This window comes from Primulina eburnea, unplaced genomic scaffold (genome assembly GCF_022965805.1).
Source record: "Primulina eburnea isolate SZY01 unplaced genomic scaffold, ASM2296580v1 ctg1038_ERROPOS4800000, whole genome shotgun sequence".
Lineage (NCBI taxonomy): Eukaryota > Viridiplantae > Streptophyta > Magnoliopsida > Lamiales > Gesneriaceae > Primulina > Primulina eburnea.
The window spans coordinates 766,845-791,243 of record NW_027330581.1 but is presented as its reverse complement, the minus strand read 5'-3'; the positions used below and the strand labels follow the sequence as shown (position 1 = coordinate 791,243).

The following is a 24,399-nucleotide window of genomic DNA, read 5'->3' as shown; positions in this document are numbered from 1 at the left end:
TCAAAACAACATAACAACTGTATACTCGAAAATGAAGTCCATCGATTCAAACATAAAACAAATCGCATGCAGAGCCAGCCAAGCTCGATCATTCCAAATAAAATCTATCAATCATCACACCATATGTACACATAAACGTGGTATGTCCTCGACAAATGACTGAAGATGCAGTTATTTAGTACTTACCAAAAAAAATATCCGAAATGTCTCAACAGCACAACAACATCAATTCCCTGGAAATGGAGGATTTATAATTTTTAAACTTTGAAAATGTTCATTCACTTATATCAAACAATTGTGAAATGAAAAGAGAACGCACCTCATTGATTTCTTCCCGAGAGTACTCCGATTTTGTGAACTGTGTCACACATACAAATTATGTTACTAAAAAAAAAAATAATTACTGAATTTTGCAAAAAGGTTGAAATCGACAATGTAAATTTTCAAAGAAGCAATATAATTTTACTATTGATCGTAGTGAATCTCTCTCGATAGTTGAAATTTCTTCAATAATTTGTCTCATAAATCTCATCACATAATAACCACATTGTTTTGCATCTGGTTGTCGAGGAGCCTATGGTAATTAGAAACAAATGGTTAATTAAAAATATAAGAATTAAAGTTACTGTTTAACATAATTACACATACCTTTACCACTTCCCACAAAGCATTTTTTCTGCCTTTCCTTCCCTTGTTTGAATTAAACAATCTCAAGGCCCTTCATACAATAACAATAATTATTATGAATTTTTTATTGACTAAATTTAAATTCTTAATAAAAAAGAATATTAACTCACATTTCCACTACATATTTCCAGTCCTCATCGCGAATACAATGATACAGGGAATCCAACAAATAAATAACCTCCTTGTAAGGTTCAATGACAACGAGGATCCAACGAAAACTATGCAGAAACACATAATCAGTGCATAAAATGCAATAAATTGTCGAAATGAAGCCATTGAAAGTGAGATTGCAATTCGTACTCACCCGATATTATACGGCACTAAAACTAATTGATCCACTGAAGCACCACTGAGCCTATCTGCTATAACACTTGCATTGTGGTTCAACCTTTCAAGCTTACCTGTTTTGTCCTGTGTATTTTTTGACACATATGGAATGCTATGTGGATTGACAAATATGAATTTCTCCATCTTTTGATATTTCAATAGATTTTTGTAAAGATGCCTGGCATTTAAAACATAAGTCATACAAAACAATAATGTAAACAAGACAGAGTGGTAGCACAAAATTTTCTGTAACAACAAACAAGATTCCGGGTTCATTATAATGACAGTAGAACAGAATATTTGCAAAATATTTGTGTTTATAACTCAAATCAAATCACTTACCATATGTAGCCAACTACACAATTGGCCGAAATTGGGTCCAAATGATACAAAGGAATGATGTCGTCAAGGTGCAGAATAAGTTTGTAATCATCGCCAAATACATCATGATCTAAAATCATTGATATGTATCTTCCTTCATCAAGAGCACGCTTACTATAACAATACTGCATATGTAATGATCTTGGGACACTTGCTGACAAATGATGTTTCTTCATTGACTGTTCAATTGTCTTCCTTTCGGCCTTCTGGTAATTGCAAATATAAACGTGTTAGATAGAATGAATAAGAAACTTTTTAGTCAATTTAATTTTGCCATCGAATATAACATGTACCTCATTGGATTTCACTATCAATTTTTTTTCCAAGTTTTGTTTATCTTCATATATATAATCCGAAATGCAACAAAACATTATACATAAATCACATTTCAAATATCTTTTCCAGAAATTCGGTTAGACAATATCAGGCATCCTAAAGTCATACATATTCGCTCAAATATATTATATATGTGAGTGTTCGTGGTGTACTGTGGTGTGGTGTGGTGGTGGAATGCCTAAAAGTTCAAAGCGTAACGAATCTGAACCAACAAAAAATTACATTCATTTAATATTTTGAAATTTGATCCCTCCAACGAATCTGAAGCAACTTGAGTCAATCAACGTGAAAGAAAATGCAATAAAATATGATCAGAAATCTTGCATCTATGTTTTTAATCGGAATTCCTACAAAAATTGGACAATAATCGAGTGAAATTCTTACCCAAAGGGATGACAACGCGCGCGCAGGAAAGGACTGAGATTCACGAACGTGCCTTGCTCAAATCTGAAGCAACTTGAGTCATTCAACGTGAAAGAAAATGCCATAAAATATGATCAGAAATCTTGCATCTATGTTTTTAATCGTAATTCCTACAAAAATTGGACAATAATCGAGTGAAATTCTTACCCAAAGCGATGACAACTCGCGCGCAGGAAAGGACTGAGATTCACGAACGTGCCTTGCTCAAAACTCCCGATTACCGTTTCAATCAGGTCGACCGGACCTGGGCTACCTTCGCCGGTCCTCGGCGACGGCGAACGGACGGGTGGCGGCTTTGATTCGTCTGGGAAAGAAGAGGGCGACGGTAGAGGATTTGGGTGTGTGTGTGTGTGTCGCGATTTCTATTGTGTGAAAAGTGTGTGAATTGCGTTAAAGTGTGTGGGGGATAAGTGTTGGGATATTGGTTTTTTTAACAACAGTTTTTTAAACACTGTTGTTAAATGATTTAGAGTGTTGCTTTAAAAGCTATTTTTGTTTAGTGATACGACAACGATTTTTTTTAAACTGTTGTTTTAGGCCCTAAAAATGTACATAGACAACGATTTTATAAAGCGTTGCCATAGCTACTAAAAAAACCGTTGTCTCTCACTGATGTTAATAAACAACGGTTTTTAACACCGTTGTCTTTGCTATATAAAAAGACGCTCATAGACAACGGTATCAATAACCGTTGTCATAGCTACTAAAAAACACTCTTATAGACAACGGTATAAAAACCGTTGTCGTAACCAATATAAGACAACGGTTTTTATTAAAACCGTTGTCTTAGCTAAATAAAAGACCAGCAAAAAGACAACAGTTTAAAAAATCGTTGTCTTAGTAACCAAAAAACACGCCCATAGACAACGGTTTTAGCAAACCGTTGTCTTTGACCCATAAAAGACAACAGTTTTCAACAAACTGTTGTCTTTGACAAGAAAAAAAATCACAAAGACAACGGTTTTCGTTAAAACCGTTGTTAAAAGGAAAAAGACAACAGTTTTAATGAAAACCGTTGTCTTTTGAGTGTTGTTAAATCCATATTTTCTTGTAGTGATCGCACGCCCGAAACTACTCATTTTCTTCATAAAAGTTCGTCACCGATTAAATTCGTCCCTTACTGTAAATAAATTGTCGCTTTCCTAATTTGGACTTACTAAATATATAGTTTCTATTTATAACTTTATAAAAGTATAAAATTAATCAAAATCGTGTCTGGTTCTCTCTCCTTCGTCGTACCTTGCGTATTCGACTACAGAAAGTTCACATTCAAAACATTCTATTAAATAATCATTAAACCATGCAAATACTTAAACATGCTTCTAGACCACTCATTTAAAAAAATTCAAATAATTTTCATGCATGCATGTGATTAGTGTGTTCGGATTTTCGGGCATTACAGTATGTATATGCTTGGTTTTTATAAGTGATGAATATAATGACATGTTTTTGAAGGAGGGGAGTTGGTTTTGACTAATACAAACACAAACACGAACACGAACACGAACATGTAAGGCCAAGGCTTATTGGATGGGTAAAATTGTCATTGATGTCCCCGCCGCCGGGTATCGCGGTTATACGTAGATGGATCAATCGAATTAGAGCTGATACAAAAGTCACAACTAATGATATTAATTCAATAAAAGAAAATGAACTCATATATGTTGATATGACGAGATATGTTATGGATACGTTTATGCTTTAATATGTTATGTTTAAGTTCATGCTTTTAAGATCATGAGATGTATTTTTATTATAGTATTTTTCACTGTTGTATGATACGTATATGTACTTGTTATCACGATTCGTGCGTGTTGAGTCTTTAGTCTCACTAGGTGAAAATTATGTAGGTAAGCATGATGATATGGAGACTGGAGGTGTCGAAGACTGAATAGGCGGAGCTGGGTGTGCGCACGTTAACCCGAGGATCATACGTTTTCCGCACATTATATGTTTATGAGTCAGCAGAAAAATATTTTATAAATTTTACATCTTTTATACATTGATGGTTTGGCAGGGTTTTGAACGTCACATTTGAGTTCTTTTAAAATAGTAGTTTAGGAATTTGACGAGGTTGATTTTTTTTAATTGCAGTATTTGTATTTAGTAGTTGAATGATTCTTTTAAAATTCCAGTGTTTGAGTAATTTTAAAAAAAGCTTTCAAGCAAATGTTTCAACTAGTACTGGTGCAGATGCGGGTTTCTTTTTAAGAATCTGGAAACTCTTCTCGCATTCTTTGCTCCAAATGAATCTAGAGTTCTTCTGTGTGAGTTTAGTGAGGGGTATGAATATTGAAGAAAATCCTTCAACGGATTTCGTATAATAACCAGCTAAACCCAAAAACATTCAAATCTCGGTCATGTTTTTGGTCGAGGCCAGTCCATAATTGCATCTACTTTCTTAGGGTCCACTGAAACACCCAGTTCACAGATTATGTGACCCAAGAAGGTGACACTTGTTAGCAAAAATTCACATTTATTAAATTTGGCATACGGTTCTTTTTCTCTGAGTGTCTGTAAATTGAGGCGAAGATGTTCCTCGCGATCTCCTTAATTTGTGAATACACAAGGATGTCATCTATGAATACGACTGCGAATCTATCGTGGTACAGTTTGAAGACTCTATTCATGAGGTCCATGATTCATGCTAGAGCATTCATCAGTCCAAACAGCATTACCATAAACTCTAATGGTCGTATCTTGTCCTAAAGGCGGTTTTAGGAATATCTTCTGCTTTAACCTTCAGTTGGTGGTATCGTGACCTCAAATAGAGTTTTGAAAAGACCTTGGCTCCTTTCAATTGATCAAAAAGGTCAATTATCCTCGGGGGAGGGTATTTATTCTTAATTGTGACCTTATTCAATTCTCAGTAGTCGATAACATAACTTCATACTCCCCTCTTTCTTTTTTACAAATAGTATAGGGGCTCCCCATGGAGATGCACCGGGTCGAATCTGATTTTTATCCAACAACTCTTGGAGTTGATCCTTTAGTTCTTTTAACTCTGCTGGGGCCATTCGGTATAGGGCTTTGGATATTGGCTCAGCCCCAAGGATCAAGTTGATCTCAAACTCTAATTCACGGTCAGGAATCTTGCCAGGAAATTCTTCAGGGAAGACACCCGGAAACTCTTGAATAACTGGAATATTCTCTATCTTTAGAGTAACTTCGTCTTTTACCTCGCTGATCATTGCTAAGTAAATTTCTTCACCACTTTTCATGGCTTTCCAAATTTTTAAATGCAGACATATGAGTTTTTTGTTCCTTAGATTTGCCATGATATATGATTTCCTCTTGGTTTAGAGTCTGCAGTTTGACGCTCTTCTTCTGTCAATCCATTAAGGCTAGCCAACCAATCCATTCCTAGGATTGCGTCGAACTCGGCAATATTTAGTTGAATCAGTTCTACCTTGAAGGTTTGATTACTGATGCAAATTTTTCAATTTCGATGTACCTTGTAGGTTTCAATCGTTTTGCTAGCTAGTGTTGCTATTCTTAATGGTTCTCTAAGAGTTTTTCCTTCTAGTTTCAGTTTCTTAGCAAACCTTTTGGATGAAAACAAATGGGTAACACCACAATCAAACAACACATAAGCAGACATTTTATTGATTAGAATTGTACCTTCTACCACGTTGTCCGCATTATCTGCTTCCTCTTGTGTTATGGCGAAGACCAGGGCATTGGGCTTGTTCTCCTTCGGCTTATGGTTTTCTATGTTTGATTTAACTCATTTTTCCTTGATTTCTGGACAGTCAGCAATCTGATGGCCTAACTTCCCACACTTGAAACAAGCGCCGGTGTTCCTATAGAATTCTCCTGAGTGTCTCATGTTTCAATTTGGACAAGGCGTGATTTCCTTGTTGTAAGGGGTGGGGAAGACCCCTTTTGACGGTCCACTCGCCTGGTTGGGTCTTTTAAAATTCTATCCTCTATGGGATGACTGACCAGGAAAGGTAACTTGTATTTACCCTCTCCCTCTCTGCGCTTGATGTCAGTCTCAGCGCTCATGACAGCTCCCATTAAGTCAGCAAAATTTGTGGGTTTGAATACAGCTAAGGCCGACTGTATTCGACTGTTAAGCCCTTTCTTGAAACGATGCATCTTTAGGGTCAATCTTCCATTATGCTAGAACGTACGTTCCGAGGTCATTGAATTTTAATGTGTACTCAATCACCATCATATCTAAAGTTTTCCTAACGCTTTCATATTCACTCAGCTTTTGCAAACGGAATTTTGCCGAATAGTACTGCTTCAAAAATTCTCTTCCCAATGTCTGCCATGTAATTGGTCCATATTTAGCTATGGCTAGCGAGATGGTCTCCCACCATTTGCGAGCTCTATCCTCAAGAAATGGTATCACCACTTCTACCTTGAGTTCTTCAGGAACTTCTAGCAGATGAAGTTGGCTTTCTACATTTTTGAGCTACTTGTGGCCAACTTCCGGGTCGGGTTTCCCATCAAAGGTTGGAACTCGGTTCTTGTGAAGAGATTCGTAGTGGTATTTGATACCACGCTGTTGCAGCTCTGGTATGAATTTGTTGATGTTGACCTTTGGGTTTACAAACCCTTGTAGCGTTGCGGCCACAATGTTTGCAATTGTCATTATGTCTTCTTGACTAAGGTTAACTCTTGGTGTTGGCGGAGATAGGTCTTTTTCTTCATCCTGATTGGTTCTTCATAGGTTACGATTGTTTCTTCGAGGTCTTCCTGCCATTTCCTATAAGCAAAAAGTTTTTCTAAGTTGTTCATTAATAAATGTATGGCTTTGATAATTTAGAAAATAAGGGAATAACAAAATATTTCTTTCATTAATATTTCAAAAGTCACATAGTGGTTACATAGATAATGGTCTAATCAACGTTTATACAATAGCTTCTTATTCTAGGGCCTATCCTATTCATCTAAGACTTCTCTGTCGCCCATATCTCCAACAACTTCCTCTCCCTCAGGATTCTCTTCGGGGTTTATTTCCATCTCTTCCTCGAGATCTACTATATTTGATCACATCGTTCTGTAATTGATCGATGTAGTTTTGTAAGAGTGTGTTGTGGTCGTCGAGGTTAATCACTTGATCTTGAAGCTCTTGTATTGTTGAGTTTATTGTCTCATTGAGTTCATGCTCTTCTATCTTTACTTGGAGTCGGTAAATAGCCTTGTTAAACTTGTATTCTCGATCCTTAGCTGCCAAAAACCTCCCTTGGGTTGCTTCCATCTCTCTTTTTGTGATGTTGTGTTGACGTTCTACTTCTAGGTGGTAAGCAACATAGCGTCTAACGTCATCACGCAATCTTTTCTCTTCTTCTCTAGCCTGATGAATTTCTTCTATCATGCATACATTGTTTCTGTCTAACTGGTAGTTATCTCTCTCTAGTTTGGCATTCCTTACTTTCAATGCCTCACATTCCACATCCTTGGCATTGAGTTGTTCTTGAAGCGCACAGATAATCGTTTGGGCGTCCATGTTCTATACCTAGAAAGGGCGGAAAAAATTTTAACTTATAGTTTTATGTAATAGGCTAAATTTTTTTTAAAAAAAGTACTTTAATATATGATTAAAAAAATTATTTAAAAGGAAAGACTACACTTTATTTCTTTCATAACATATTTTTATTACAATCGGAATGCTCGTCTAGCCTAGTCTATCACGTCTTCATCATCACTGTTTTCATCCACTATATCCATGGGTGCTTCTTCCTCTTCTTCCATATTTTCTACGACGAGATGCATATAATTGTTCTGTTGTTGTAGTCGATCCATCGTGTCATGAAGTTTCGCAATGTAACGTTCTTGCTTACTAGCAAGATCTTCATGCTGGTGACAAACGCGGTTAGCAAGTTCTTTCTCAGTCTCTATCATTTCCATCAACTCGCGGTTAAGGGCGACTAGTCATATCACATGAGATGAACTATGCGGGTTAAGGGTGAGCTGGCTCTCTGCTCGATCAAGGATATGGGTGAGGCTGGGTATATCAGTTTGAAGTAGGGTTTTGGCTTCCATGAGCTCCTGTTTCTCTTGTTTCTCCCTAGCTAGTTGAGACTTTAGGGTAGCAATCTCACGAGTTTGGTTGTAGATAGTAAGTTGACGCATGGGAAGAGCAGCTTGAACACGAGTACGAGGGCAGCCATTTCCTAGAGAAATCAAATGAGAAGGTTTAGAATCAAAGTAAAGGAAAAATCAAAATTACAACATCGGACAAGTAAAATAATTGGGTCGAACAAAATCTTTCGTTGGATTTTTTACCAGCCCCAGAATTGTTCTTGCTCCCTTTCTTCCACATGTTCTTCTTCCTCATTTGGAGATGGACATAATGGGGGTGAACGTTTTAGGAAACACACAACAAATGGGGCCAATCGAATACAAGAAAACATTTGATACATAACATTTTAAAACCACCTTTTTTATATAATATAATATATCAGAGTTGGATTATTAGAAATCAGACATAGAACAAATTAGAATTTCATATCAGAATATTTCAGAACGGAACTTATCAGAGCTTATCAGAAAAACACATAATAATGATCATGGGCTATCCTTAATCTTGGGATCCCTCTGTGTGGGGCCTTTTCCTGCTTTAGGAATCTTTCTAGGGCCTTCTCCCATAGATAAGCTCTTTCTGGGACCTTTTCTCTCACAGGTTCCCGATGCACCATTGACGGATTCAAACTAAAACTTATCATTCAGAGACGGAGTGGTTCGAATAGAAGGACACAAATATAGAACGAAACGGAGGACAACGTATGAAACAAAACGATTCGAAGCAACTTAATGATTTTTGAAATCAACAATTGCACACAACATGCAGTAGGTGATCGAATTTTAGAACATACATAACTTTAAAACATATAGACCCACTTATCCACGGTTCGAAAACGTGGCTCGAAGTTGCTTGCTAATCGGACGAAGCCTTGGTCGAAACTTGGGTAGCACTTTGTCGAATTTTTTAGTAGAGTCTTGAGACGTTTCAGCAGCACTTCGACGTGTTTTGTTGTGGCTTGAAACGTCCGCACGAAGCCTCCTTTTCTTCCTTACCTTGGCCGAAATATTGGATTGAATTGAGGGGAGATTTGAGTGTATTGTTTGCTACAACACATGGGGTATCTATAGGTGAACAATGACTCTTCCCCTACCCCATTCAGCTGCCATCTGACCTTCCAAATGCCCAAGGATGATGGTCCAAGTGGCTTCCACATGGTAAAATTTTTATCCAAAACCAAAGGTCACTTTGGTGCACTCAATGGTCATTTCTTACACATTGATTATGTCCAACTTTTCACTCCTTTCATAAGTATATTTTTGTCTCTTTTAGGACAAATATCACTTAGCTCCCTTGAGCTAAGGGTTTAAGCTCATGAGCTAGGGCTTTTCTTCCAAGAATGAATGAGCTTCCTTGAGTTGAGGGTTTTAACTTATGAGCTGAGGATTTCTTTAATGAGCTTCCTCGAGCTGAGGGTTTCTGCAATGAGCTTCCTTATGCTGAGGATTTCCTCTTCCGAGCGACGTCCATTCATTCTCATGGTTTTGCATTGCTTCGATTTCCTCTTGAGCTACTTTCCGAGCTTTTCGGGGTGATTTGATATGAAAATCCGGATCCTCACATATAATTCATTTTAAAATTGGAACGAAAACAAAAAAATTTAAAGAATGAATTCCGAATGCAATGATCTATCGAACGTGGTCTTTGGTTCCAACATTTGTGTTTACTCAGTTCAGTTTAGCTCAATAAAATTTTAAAACATTGAATGAAAATAGCGATATATTGAGGGGTAAAAACGTAGAGAGCAAGAAAATGTATATCAGTTGATTCATTTTTGGGAGCCAGTATCGATGTTGTCAGTGTCGATGTTTATATTGTATGAAGTATGAATGCAATTTTACATTCTATCAGATTTAGAAAATGCATTAACATCAATTATCAACCTTGAGTGGCTGTTTTCATTTTCTCTCCCCAATTAAGTCTGCTCAAATAATTGAGGGACCATTAAAGAAGCACCATTATATGATCCAGACTACATGTGCTCAAATGCGCCATTCAACATCATCACCCATGTTTTTTCGTTAGCTGTATTTTGCAATGATTCTTGTGAAATTTCCTAGGTTCAAATCTTCATCCAGGAACATCATGGTATGGACAACTTCTCTGCATAATCTCGCATGTTATACAGAATGGCCTACAAAACAGTGTGATCACACAAAAACATCAACTCCTTCGGCATCGCGAATGAGTTGCCAGGGTGCCGATGATGCGCAAATGAAAAATAAATAAATTAATTCTTATTTCTTCAAAGATACAAGAATGTGTAAACAATTCAACAGTAGTGTTTATTCGCGTCGATCCCAATCTCCTGATTCACCAAGCTTGATCCTCCGGCGTGGTCGTTTCCTCCTGGATGCCTCCCATTCAAATTTAAGCTTATTGCATCAAAGACAGGAGTGCTTGCTTGACAACTTTGCGGACTTACGTGCTTCGCGGACTCAAGTAGCAAGCACACTGGAAATGACTGAATATGACATGTAACCCAGACTGACTCTGCAGATCTGTAAATACAAGAATGAAGACTACTCTATTTGATTGAGCTAATGTGCAATGTTTTGCCCCTGCGAAGTCTACAATATTGTCATTCCAGCGGCTGCGGCTGCGGCTGAGGCATTATCCTGATCATGCTCGAGTCTAATCTTTGCCGGTACGATCTGGTAATAAAGACACAACAATCAGCTCTTCTGCTTATGGCCACATTTAAAAATATCGGAAGAGCAAGAACATGAAAACAGAACAACTCAAGCAAATCGATGCTATCAAAAACCAACTGAACTCCAAAGTTTAAATAAAAATTCCAAAAGGAAAGTGGGAATCTAACACAAGCATCTACATTATTGACGGATGGGGAAAGATTCAATCTTTTTTTGCATCTTTTAAGCAAAAAATGTAACTGGCCCCAATCCAGATCATTAGTCAGCTCCAGTGATCTTAAATGAAATGAACACCCCGCATTGCAAAAGATATTCGTTATCTAGATATTCTTGCTCATAACAAGAACACCCAGAATCTAAGAAATAGAAAATCCCCCAAAATTTATAAAGAAAGGGGACAACCAATAGAAAGAGAATTTGAAGAAAATTGAAGGGAAAATCGAATATTTGACCTTTGAAACAGTCTCCTCGAGATCCGGCGCCGAAACAGGCAAACAATCCCTCGGAGTTTCAAAAGAAGACAGTGAAAACTGCTTCGAAACAACACCCACATCAAAGTAAATCAACCCGGAGCTGGGAATATCGACCCGGATTTCGATCACCGGGAACCACAAAAACAAATCCTGTACCGAAATGCCCGACAACTCATTGATCTTCCCGTCACTCAGAGTGCCAGTTACATTCATATTGTAGCGCAATTCACTCTCGAACTTGGAATAGCAGGCTTGATCCAAGTGAACCTCAAATTTCCCAGAATCTTCGAAACTGAAATTGCTTATGCCCTTAGGCAGCAATCCAATGGGCAGCCCGTAAAGCTTGAGAACTTCGTAGATGGATGTTTCTGATTCATTAGGAGCTGCTTCTGATAGTAACGATAGACATACGAAAAGGGCCGTCAGTGGGATGAAGAAATGGCGTAAAGGGAGCATCTTTTTAGCAGCAGTTCTCGAAAGTTATGGGCATGGAAAACTTCCCGGGCTCAGGGTCCAAGGAGAGATTCGGGGTCAGGATGGAGAAGAAGAGGGGAGAGGATGAATTATTGGTGACGAAAATGGGGTCCATGCTTTTGGGGTCTTCATTTCCACATTGGACTAGCTAATTCCTTGGCAAGGGTAAAGTGGGGATTTCGTGCTCGACAAAATATTTTGTCCACGTGTCAGTTACTGATTGTGTGTAGCAAGTTCCACGTTCGGATTTATTCATACCAAAGATCATAAAAAAAAAATTAATACAATGTGAAAAATTAAGGAGTGAGTCTCGTGTGAGACCGTTTTACAGATCTTAATATGTGAGACAGGTCAACCCTACCAATTTCACAATAAAAAGTAATATTCTTGACATAAAAAATAATATTTTTCAATGGATTATCCAAATAAAGATATATCTCACAAAATACAACCCGTGAGATCGTCTAATATAAGTTTTTGTCAAATTAATTGTATCCTAGTAAAAGTTACAACAATCGACTAAGAGTTGAGGAAAGTAATATCCATATGGTTGCATCTAGGGGTGCAAACGAACTGAATCGAGCCGAATAATAGTAAAAAAGTCAGGCTCGAATTCGGCTCGAAATAGGTATATTCGAGTTCGAGCTCGATTCGAAGTTCGATAATTTCAAATATTTGGGCTCGAGCTCGGCTCGAAATGAAGTTCGAGTTCGGCTCGAAATATTCGAATATATTCGTGAACTATTCGAATTATTGCTCGGATATTAAGGTTTGGAAGCTCGAAATGCTCGAAATATTCGAAATGTATATATATATATATATATATATATATAATTATATTATATTAATAAAATATTAAGGCTCGCGAACTATTCGCGAGCTATCGAACAAAATAATTTGGGCTCGAGTTCGGCTCGAAAAAAAGTTCGAACGTGTTCGAGTTCGGCTCAAATTCGATAAGTTCGAATACGAATCGAATATTTATCGAGCCGGCTCGAAAAACTCGCGAACATGTTCGGTTCGTTTGCAGCCCTAGTTGCATCTATTAGTTATATTATATTAGTAATATTATATTTATTAGTGCCTAAGGATATTTTAGTCTATTTACTTTCATTGTAAACCTTAACTATATAAACTCTTTAGGTTGTTTCTACGGTTCAATAAGAAACCCTATTCTTCTTCTCTCTATGTTATCATGGTATCAGAGCCGTCCTATAAATTTGTTTGATGTTTTGAGAGACTGTTAATCCAGTCTATAGTTATTGGGGATCGAATTACGTTTCTCGGATTTGAAAAGAAGAAGAAGAAAAAGAAGGGGATTTTTCGGATTTTCGGATTTTTCAGCAGCAGCAGAACGGGAATTGCGATCTCTCACGTTTCAGCCGTTGGATTGTCTTGAAATTTTGACAGTTGGTTTAGAACATACAGAGGTACATTCTGAACGGTGGAGATCGTTTTTTCTGTTTTCTAAGACTGTTCGGTTAGGGAAAAACGAGACTGCAATTTGAGGTTCAGAATTTTCGGTTTTTCAGATTTTTCGCTTTGATTTGTTCTCGCTTTGTTTGATTGGATTTTGTCAATATTTAGATTTTTAGAATCTGTTGATTTGGTTATTTGGGGATTTCAAATTTCTGTTGATTCAAGAATTTCAGATTTGGGGATTTCTTCTCTGTGTCTATTTCATTATGGCTAGTCGTAAGGATGATTCCATTCAGTCGATTAGTATTCAATTGGATGGTAAAAACTACACGTATTGGAGCTATGTTATGAAGAATTTTTTGCGTGGAAAATCTATGTGGAACTATGTTACAGGTGTGCGGGTTAAACCTACAGACGACCAGGCAAACGATTATGCGGGCTTGGTCGACAATTGGGAGGCTGATAATTCAAAAATTATTACGTGGATTAACAATTCTGTTACTCACTCTATTGGTGTTCAGTTGGCTAAGTATGAGACGGCTAAAGAGGTATGGGATCATCTGGCTAGATTGTATACGCAGTCTAATTTCGCCAAACAGTATCAATTGGAGTCAGATATTCGCGTACTTCATTCTGCCATGACTAATCTCTGGGATCAGTTGGCTCTCACTGAGTCTGCAGAGCTGCGAGCATTTGAACCGTATATTTCTCGTAGAGAAGCCCAACGTCTGGTACAGTTTTTGATGGCCCTTCGGAATGATTTCGAGGGATTGCGTGGGACAATTCTACATCGTTCTCCTCTTCCATCTGTTGATTCAGTGGTTAATGAACTGTTAGCAGAGGAGATTCGGCTTAAGTCTAAAGTAGATAAGGTGTCTGTCACAAATACGACTCCATCCGTCTTTGTTGCTCCTCAACATTCTCCACCTAGCAACCAAAACAGATCAGCTCCTAAGGTCTCTCTGGGTGAATGTGCTTTCTGCAAGGGGAAAGGTCATTGGAAGGCTCAGTTTCCGAAATTGCTGAGTAAAGGCAAGCAACAGCATCAACAAAGACCACCACAACAACAACGCCCGTCGCAGACTGCTCCATGGTCGTATCGCCCACCTCAATCCAACAATGCAGTTGCTGCCCCGTCTTTGGATCCATATATGTTTGAGCAGTTTCAGCAGTTCCTTACTTCACAGTCTCATGCCATGTCAGCCTCCTCTCCTAAAGGTTTGTCTTTGTCTGCTAATTCAGGTAAAACGCCTCCCTTATGGATCTTAGATTCAGGCGCTTCTCATCATATGTCTCCTGATATTGATTCTTTTACGTCTGTTACTTCTGCTCCCTCTTTGTCTGTCATGACCGCCGATGGTACTCCAATGCCATTGGTAGGAATTGGCTCTGTTAACACATCTCGTGTATCTCTATCAGATGTATACCATATTCCTAGTCTAACCTTAAATCTTGCATCTGTTGGTCAATTGTGTGATTCTGGTCTCTCAGTTCTTTTTACTTCTACCAATTGTTGTGTTCAGGACCCGCAATCTCAGAAGGTGATTGGGACAGGCCGTAGGGAAGGGGGACTCTATGTTTTGGATGAGCTCCAAATATCAGATATTGCTGCTTCTAGTGTGGATTTGTCGTCTTTTCGTTTGAGTTGCTCGTCTTCTGATTTTTATCTTTGGCATTCTCGTTTGGGTCATGTTTCTGCGTCTCGTTTAAATTTTTTGTTGTCTACAGGAGTTGTAGGTCATTTATCCAGTCATGATATTTCTGATTGTCGTGGTTGTAAACTGGCTAAATTTTCAGCCTTGCCTTTTTATAAAAGTATTTCTTTGTCTATTGCGCCATTTGATCTTGTGCATTCTGATGTGTGGGGACCCTCTCCTGTATCCACCAAAGGAGGTTCCAGATATTATGTTTCGTTCATTGATGATTTCACTCGTTATACTTGGGTTTATCTTATGAAACACAGGTCTGATTTTCTTACCATATTCAGTAACTTTAGAGCTCTTGTGAAAACCCAACATTCCTCTGTCATTAAACGTTTTCGGTGTGATTTGGGGGGTGAATACACTTCTAACAATTTTTCTCAGTTACTTGCTTCTGATGGGACTATCCACCAAACCTCGTGTACAGACACTCCTCAACAAAATGGTGTTGCTGAAAGGAAACATCGTCATCTTGTTGAAACAGCTCGTTCGTTTTTGTTGTCAGCCGAGGTTCCAAGTGAGTTTCGGGGGGAGGCAGTACTTACAGCTGCTTATGTGATCAATAGAATTCCTATATCTCATAATTCCGGTTTGTCCCCTTTTGAAAAGTTATATAGTCATTCACCTGATTATTCATCGTTGCGCGTCTTCGGTTGTACTTTCTTTGTTCTCCGACCACATGTTGAGCGTAATAAATTGTCTCCTCGGTCCGCCTTATGTGTCTTTTTGGGTTATGGTGTTGGTCAAAAGGGATATCGTTGTTTTGATCCAGTTAGTCAAAAACTATATGTCTCGCGTCATGTTGTGTTTTTAGAGCATATTCCCTTCTTTTCTGTTCCTGCTAGTTCTCATCACATGACACGGTCAGATTTAGTTCGTATTGACCCCTTTGATACCGACCCCGGCGAAGTTCTATCTGATACTTTGGTTCACGAGGCATCCACCTCTCATGCCCCTACTCCTACGACCACCCAGTTATCGGATGAGATTGCGGACGATCCTCCTCTGCGTCAGTCTACGCATACTCGTAAGTCTACTAAACTCCCTGATTTTGAGTACTCATCTTATTCTACTTCCTTTGCTTCTTTTGTTGCCTCTGTTCATCGTCTTTCCGAGCCTTCATCCTATAGAGAGGTAGGCTGCTATGGCTGAGGAACTTACTGCTCTACACCAGACTCATACATGGGATTTGGTTTCGCTGCCGTCTGGAAAACATACCATTGGTTCTCGTTGGGTGTATAAGATTAAAACCAAATCCGATGGATCTATTGAACGATACAAGGCCCGACTTGTTGCTAAAGGCTATTCCCAGGAGTATGGCATGGATTACGAAGAAACTTTTGCCCCTGTTGCAAAAATGACGACTGTTCGAACTCTGATTGCAGTTGCTTCTGTTTGTCAATGGAAAATATCTCAGATGGATGTCAAGAATGCCTTCTTGAATGGTGATCTTCATGAGGAAGTTTATATGACACCTCCTCCCGGTGTAGCTCATCAACCTGGTAAAGTTTGCAAACTTCGCAAAGCTCTTTATGGTCTCAAACAAGCACCACGTGCCTGGTTTGAGAAGTTTTCCATAGTGATCACTTCGTTTGGCTTTCTTCCTAGTCACCACGATTCGGCATTATTTGTTAAGCGTACAACGGCAGGTCGTATTCTATTATCCTTGTATGTTGATGACATGATAATTACTGGTGATGATTATAAAGGTATTGAGTCTTTGAAGTCTGAGTTGGCACGTTGCTTCGCTATGAAAGATTTGGGTGTGCTACGTTATTTTTTGGGAATTGAGGTTGCCTATTCTCCAAAAGGCTATCTCTTATCTCAATCAAAGTATATAGCTGATTTGTTTGAGCGTACTCGACTCACTGACAACAAGATTGTTGATACTCCCCTTGAGACTAATGCTAGATACTCTCCGTCGGATGGCACTCCTTTGACAGATTCCAGTCTCTATCGTACCATTGTAGGCAGTTTGGTTTATCTTACTGTGACTCGCCCAGACATTGCGCATGCTGTTCATATGGTTAGTCAGTTTGTCACTGCTCCTACTACAGTTCATTGGGCTGCCGTTCTTCGTATTCTCAGGTACCTTCGGGGCACTCAGTTTCATAGTCTCTTGTTCCCTTCTACGTCTTCGTTAGAGCTGCGTGCTTATTCTGATGCGGATTGGGCTGGTGATCCTACGGATCGCAAATCGACCACTGGATTTTGTATTTTCCTCGGTGACTCGCCTATTTCGTGGAAGAGCAAGAAACAAGATGTCATATCTCGCTCTTCTACAGAAGCAGAGTATCGTGCCATGGCCTCGACTACCTGTGAAATCGTTTGGTTACGCCGGTTGCTTGCTGATATGGGTATTTCTCTTTGTCACCCAACTCCATTACATTGTGATAATCAGAGTGCTATTCAGATTGCACACAATCCAGTTTTTCATGAGCGAACCAAACATATCGAGATTGATTGTCATGTCACTCGCCACCACCTACAGATCGGCACCATCACATTGCCATTTGTTTCTTCTCATCTGCAAATTGCTGATATGTTTACAAAAACACTTTCGGCTTCGCGCTTCCGTTTCTTGTCTGACAAACTCTCAATGCTTATCGCTGCAGCATCGTGAGTTTGAGGGGGAATATTAGTTATATTATATTAGTAATATTATATTTATTAGTGCCTAAGGATATTTTAGTCTATTTACTTTCATTGTAAACCTTAACTATATAAACTCTTTAGGTTGTTTCTACGGTTCAATAAGAAACCCTATTCTTCTTCTCTCTATGTTATCAGCATCGAACAAGTGGATACATGAATGAAAATTGAGTGATGATCACGAGATTGTTTCAACCAAATAAATAAATTAGTTTGAGTTACGCTAAGAACTTACAAAGAATTATTTTAAAATAAGTTACCTTGGTTCAAGATTTATGTATCACACACAAAAATGACACATGTCAATTTTGTGAAGAGTCAATCCTATCGATATTCACAATAAAAAAGACGGTCTCACACAAGTTTTTACCTTTTGTGAAACATATCACCTATTCGATGGATCCATAAAAAATATTTAACAATAATATTTATGTCAAAAGTATTACTTTACACTTCAAATATCAATCGAATTTATCTGTTACAGATGAAACAAACTCAATAAATTTTGGAATAGTATATTTAGGATACTAAAGTTTGTGAGATGTTTTATATATTAAATTATTAGAGAAGTACCTTAAAAAATAAATTAGGATGACATGATCTTTATTTTATTTTATTTTTGAAAAAAGAAAAAGAAATGGCTTGAAAACTAACAAATAACTATTTGTTTTGACACTTAATTCTTGTAGCTGGTCTTCGGTTCGAAATTTTACAGTATACATTTTTTAGAATCTATTTTAAGGTGATTTAAAACCTTTTAACTTTGGCCAAAAATGATGTCATACATATACCTATATTATATATTATTATTATATCTACACTTATATATATATATATATATATACACTATTTTTATACATACTATATTATCAAGTTTAAAATACCTAAAATAATTAGCTTTTGTCGTCGTCGTCTGTTTTATGAAAAACCAAAATATAATATTTTCAGATTACAAAAAAAAAATTATTTAATAAAAAGTCATCAAATCTATTTTAGTAAATTGACATCTTATTTATCTATAATATCCTAATAAAAATCTTTATCTATATTTTGTACTTTTAAACTAAATAATCACATATTTCATAACATAAAAAATATAATTTTTTTGAAAAAAACATTTTTAAATTTTAATACAATCTCTCGAATTAAAAAAATTAACAAATTTTGGGGTCATAATATAATTTTTGATAAACCAAAAAATACCCCTATAAAATTACAAAAATATTTCAACATCATTTAATCAAAAAATATTAAAAAACTATTTTAGTAAATTTTTTATTTTCTATAACTATCATATCTCTATGATATATTCATTTATCTTTATCTATTTTTTTTATATTTTTTATATCATCATACCACCTTTAACCTGAAAGAAATATTATAAAAACTATTTTTAATTTTTTTCTATTATGATATGATCTCTAGAATTTAATCAAAAAAAAGTAGGTCTCTTATGAGAAGGTCTCACGAATTTTTATCTGTGAGACGGATCAACCCTATCGATATTCACAATAAAAAGTAATATTTTTTCATGGATGACCCAAATAAGATATATGTCTCATAAAATACGACCCGTGAGACCGTCTCACACAAGTTTTTGCCTCAAAAAATATAGAATCTCGAAACATTTTAATATACATGTACATATCGTGTGCCGAAATATGCTAGTTATTATAAAGTATGAGAGTTTTAGACTAACTACCTATGATGTCTTTGTTATCACATTTCTCACGTGCTCAAAATATCCCAATTACAAAAATACCAAATTTTATTTAATAATATAATATCATAAAAATTTATTTTGGTAAATTTATAACTTATCTGTATCTAACAAATCTTATTTACTTCCAAAACTCTTTTAAATCTATAAAATTGTTTATAAATTTTTTTCAAAAAAACTTCATCATCATTTAATCAAAAATATCATAAACAAATTTTTATTTATCTATAACTATCGTCTACTTATAAAATATTGATTTATTTTTATCTATTTTCTGATTATTTGATTATCATATCACCTCTGACATAAGGGGAAAAAAACCTTAAAAAACTATTTTTAAAATTTTCTTATTTGATATGATCTCTAGACTTTAACAAAAAATTATTTAATATCAAAAACATTTTAATATGTATGCACTGCGCATGACAAGAGATGCTAGGCCAAGAGATGCTAGGTAGTTATTATAGAGGATGAGAGTCTTATACTAATGCATTGTTTGGTACATATAATAGGATAATTATGTGATATATAATATAATGATAAGTTAAGGATAAATAAGATATAAAATTATTTATATAATTATCTCGACTTCATTTATATAATTATCATATTATATAATATCTAAAAATAAATAAAAAAATTTATTTGATTTTAATTTTATATTAAAGTCGAAAGACATGAGCTTTTTACAAGAAGAAACATTAAATATTTATAAAAATCATTTATATAATTATATCGAGTTCAGAACTCCATTATTTTAATGATTTTTATATATCAAGGATAATTAAGTCATTTGTTGTGGTTTTGTATCATTAAGTTAAAATTATCACATATCATAAAAGAGATATTTTATCCTGGTATAAAATTATTTATCACGGACTCATGATATTATCATGGACTTTCTAAAAATATACCAGACGTGTGATATCAATCTTTCTCTTATCTAATGTACCAAACTATACTTAAATCTATAAAGTTATTTATTTATCTTTATATATCTATATTATTAAATTTTTATATATAACTCTTAATAAAAAAAATATGGAAAATTATTAATTTGAAAACAATAAAAGTTTTCAGGTTCAAATAATGTTCCAAATTTATAAATAAATAGTTGTTTATTATTCCGAGGATTCCGTTTTTATGTATTGTTAGGATGGTTTGATAAAGAAATTGAAAACAATGAACTGTGTAATAATTATTCAAACCATAATTTTGGTGTCAGTTATCTTAATTTAGCGACAGAAATAAGTGTGAGAAAATTTAATTCAAATAATGGGAGCATGTGTTTAGGAGAGATTTAAGCAGGAATTATAGAAAATGAGGGTGGAACGCCAAATTTGGAGGAAAATGCATGTGAAGATAGGCTGGAATTATGATGATAATAATGAATATATTTTTGTCATGGCATAACAGTTGTGCCCAAATTCGATTCTCGATCTCTTTCAACCCAATAATTGAATACGTACAGATGATGCTGATCAATCATTTCACAATAATAATATTTATTTATATTCATATGAATTTAGGATTGAATCTTTAATAGTATTTATCGCTTTTCCATTGTCATCAGGGCAATAAATAAGGGATGCAGTTTTAGATTCATAATTTTATGATATTTTCATTCGGATTCATTATTTATCATTTATTGACTAATTTACATTTCTTAATAAATAATCAAATAATTTACCGTAAAATTCAATGTGAGAGGAAGCTTAGGTGTAAAAACAGCCTTACGTGTCTTGAGCTCAACCAATCTCATATACATAATTGAAGGTGCACGCGTATTCTTTACATTCGGAGCCCGTTTGGGGCACCTTGACTAGGCTCAAACGGGAAAACGAGGGAGTACAATGGTGTATCATTTGTGCACATTCAGATTTTGTATTTGATTTTCTTCAATTCCATACATCTCCATCTTTTTAGCTTAGGAATAGAATTTCATTCCTTTAGTTGGCTCCCCACACCTTACATCTACTTTTTTTTCTCTTCCATTCGGCGTAATTTTCTTTTTTCTGTACTCCTCATATAGGAATAAAAGGTATATAAATATGGCTTCAGTCCAGTCTCAGGGGTGCATAAATAGGGTTAGATGGAAGGGTGACAAGCATCGCAACACAACTATTCTCGGTGAGCTCAGTCCAATGCATTGTTTTAACATAAATGTTCTTAACTCATCTGTGTGCTGCTGGGCAGTGTTCGTGTCAAGGAACGTTTTCAAGTTCAAGTCACCTATTGAATCTCAAATTCCACACAAGCAGTTTCAAATTTCCATATGTCATGCATTCTTCTACGGCCAACGTACGTCAACACGTGTGTTCTGAAATAACGACGTGCATATATGTGATCAATTCAACATCATCATTGTCTAGCACGTACCAATCTAGCATCAACTATTGACAACTTCTCATGTGACAAGCATATAAAACGAGGCAAATAATAATAAAAACAAAATTAAATAAACTAAACACAAAATAATCAAACTAAACACCCACCACCAAATAAAAGCGTACAATGTCCCCATTGCACAAACCACTAAAACAGGTAGACACACAAAGGGAGGAAACTAAAATGGATGCTAAACAGAATGCAATCGAAGTAAAAACAGATGAAACGAATCCAAAGAGAAGGAAGCACGAAGACTCCCCTGATCACTGCTCGTCCTCATCGTCATCGGGTGGCACAACGCCGGGCTCCTGATCATCCGGCTAGGGGTAATAAGCATAACAGAATGGGAACAGAGGCGGGTATGCCAGTGGTGGTGGATATGCCGATGTGTCAAGGCCCACGTGCGAGGCCATGCCGCACACCAAAAACTCCATCAATGTCATTTAAGTGTTGTTGATGGCGTTGTAATAATATTTATGAACCGCAAAAGAACGCAACTCGTAAACTTTATCAATAGTTGCCTGCTATATGGGCTGTGGGGGTAGCGGTGGGCGGCTAGATGCGGCTTTATCCTCGGCCACCTATGGGAAGTCTAGGGCGCGCTTACCCCGTTTTGTTTTCATCCAAGTCTCGTCAATGGGCTTCCTCGGTTGCAACCATTCATCATCCATTTTGATGACGACCCCGGCTCGCACACACAGCTCTGTAATGACAGTGATGAAAATAGGGCAATGCTGGGGCTATGTATGGACTGCTGAATTTGAGAGAAGATTAGCCTGCCCACATTGATCGGAATACCCACCATCATTGCATATACCATCGTGGCTCAGTCCTTCTGAACATCACTGTTGTGGGACACCAACATCAACCGCTTGAAAATAAAAGCGTACCACATCGCATGCCTAAACAACAAATACTTTTCTAGAAAACAACTAAGAGTCTTCCGAATATCCCTCGGATAACAGATTGTTCGCATAATTAACTCAAAGTACGGGTTGGATATTAACTCCTGTAATGCCTATTCATCAACAACAGGGGTACCCAAAAATTCATTCAAGGTGGCTGAGTCAAAAGAAATTAACTTACCCCGAACCATAGCCTTCCCATCAGTCTGCTCGGTTGCGTTAGCATAAAATTCGTGCACGATTGGAACCACCGCAGGTTGGGGTGTAGCACAAAAAGATTCCCATCCTCGTTCCCCAATATCATGCAGAAGATGTAACGATCTAGAGGAGAAATCAAACCCTCATTCGGGAATGGGACGCCTATGCAACTTGGCGTGTTCATACCGAATTCGAGCTTCGTCATTCACAAATTTTCCCCTATTATCGGATGAAGAAGATGAAGAAGCATGTTTTACCTTAGATTTCTTGGAAGCCATAGAGGAAAGTGGATGTGGGAGAGGCGAGCGAGACACCACAAGTGTCGTGCAAATTTTGAAAGCGGAGCGGAGTCACCGGCGTGCTTGAGTGGCGATGCAACGTAGGAAATCGAGGAGACCTGCAAATTGAGAGTGAGAGACGGAGATTGAGGGGTGATTTTTTCAAAGAAATCGAAGGGAGAGGGGAGGGTTTGCACGCAGAGTGAGAGAAAGAAAGGGAACACCCGATTTTATAATGCGGGGTGCTGGGGCGGTCAAACAATACTGCCCTAGCACGATGCATTATGTCCCCAAAATACCGTGTGGCTGGCTGGGGCGCTCGAAAAAATACCGCCCTATCGCAAAGCTCTCTGTCCCAAATTACCCATGTGTTGCGCTGGGGCGGTCTTTTGCACGAGCACCTTTGCTTCTTAGTTCTAAAAAAAAATTTAATAATAAAAATAATAAACAAAAACAACAAAATTATATCTTAAAACTCAAATAAATAAAAATAAAATGATTAGGATGGGAAAGAAGTTGGTTCTCAATTTATATTCTAGAGCTAGACTGTAGGTCCCTCTTAGTTCTGATTGTTTTGAAATCGAGCGACTCCAATTTGTGGCTCCACTGTGCCACCCAGATAGTGCTTCAACCATTGAGCATTGACTGTGAATGGTTCATTGTTCCCATCCTTCAAGGTTATGGCTCCCGAGGGGAACAACTTGGTAATCATGTATGGGCCAATCCACCTTGATTTGAGTTTGACAGGAAACGGGTGCAACTTGGAGTTGTACAGTAGCATCGCTTCACCTTCTTTGAATTCCTTCGGAGTATTGCGATTGTCATGTGCTTGCTTTGTATGCTCTTTATAGGTCAATGCCAGGTCATATGCTTCACCTCTGAATTCGTCCAATTGCAGCAACCTGTGTTCACCTACAAGAGCAAAATCAAAGTTCAACGCTTTAGTTCCCAATAAGCTCGATGCTCTAACTCAACAGGTAAATGACACGCTTTACCAAAAAGCAACCTATAAGGTGTAGTGCCTATAGGTGGCTTAAAAGCAGTCCTATATTCCCAAAAATCGTCATCTAACCTCAATGACCAGTCTTTTCGGTTCACTCCCACAACCTTCTCAAGAATTCTCTTAACCTCACGATTTGACACTGATAAACATAAAAAAAATGTACATTAATTTAATATTTTATTATATAAATTTATAGTTTTTGGTTTTATTAAACGTTTAAATATGATATGTTTTTTAATAAATTGTATAAAATATATGTTGTTGTTTAATTATAAGTTTTTATTATTTTTACAGGTTCGATAAAACAAGAATAACATTGGCTTTGCAAACGGGATTAAGATGAT

At 36.9% G+C, this 24,399-nt stretch overlaps 3 protein-coding genes across 3 annotated transcripts; 1 reads left to right on the top strand and 2 right to left on the bottom strand.

The window, feature by feature from the left end:
• Positions 1–274: 274 nt before the first annotated feature.
• LOC140820417 (uncharacterized) lies at positions 275–1,653 on the bottom strand. Its single transcript, XM_073180701.1, has 6 exons — positions 1,357–1,653; positions 992–1,192; positions 798–905; positions 649–718; positions 467–574; positions 275–358 (listed from the first exon to the last, which is right to left on the bottom strand). The coding sequence occupies exons 1-6, from the start codon at positions 1,569–1,571 to the stop codon at positions 275–277; spliced, it is 786 nt and encodes a 261-aa protein (XP_073036802.1). The 5' UTR covers positions 1,572–1,653.
• Positions 1,654–10,282: 8,629 nt separating this feature from the next.
• LOC140820434 (uncharacterized protein At5g01610-like) lies at positions 10,283–11,900 on the bottom strand. Its single transcript, XM_073180723.1, has 2 exons — positions 11,298–11,900; positions 10,283–10,845 (listed from the first exon to the last, which is right to left on the bottom strand). Exons 1-2 carry the CDS (start codon positions 11,772–11,774, stop codon positions 10,762–10,764), a joined length of 561 nt encoding a protein of 186 aa, XP_073036824.1. The 5' UTR covers positions 11,775–11,900; the 3' UTR covers positions 10,283–10,761.
• A 1,577-nt stretch (positions 11,901–13,477) lies between these two features.
• On the top strand, positions 13,478–14,241 carry LOC140820416 (uncharacterized). The gene is made up of 2 exons (XM_073180700.1): positions 13,478–14,177; positions 14,222–14,241. The coding sequence occupies exons 1-2, from the start codon at positions 13,478–13,480 to the stop codon at positions 14,239–14,241; spliced, it is 720 nt and encodes a 239-aa protein (XP_073036801.1).
• Positions 14,242–24,399: the final 10,158 nt, after the last annotated feature.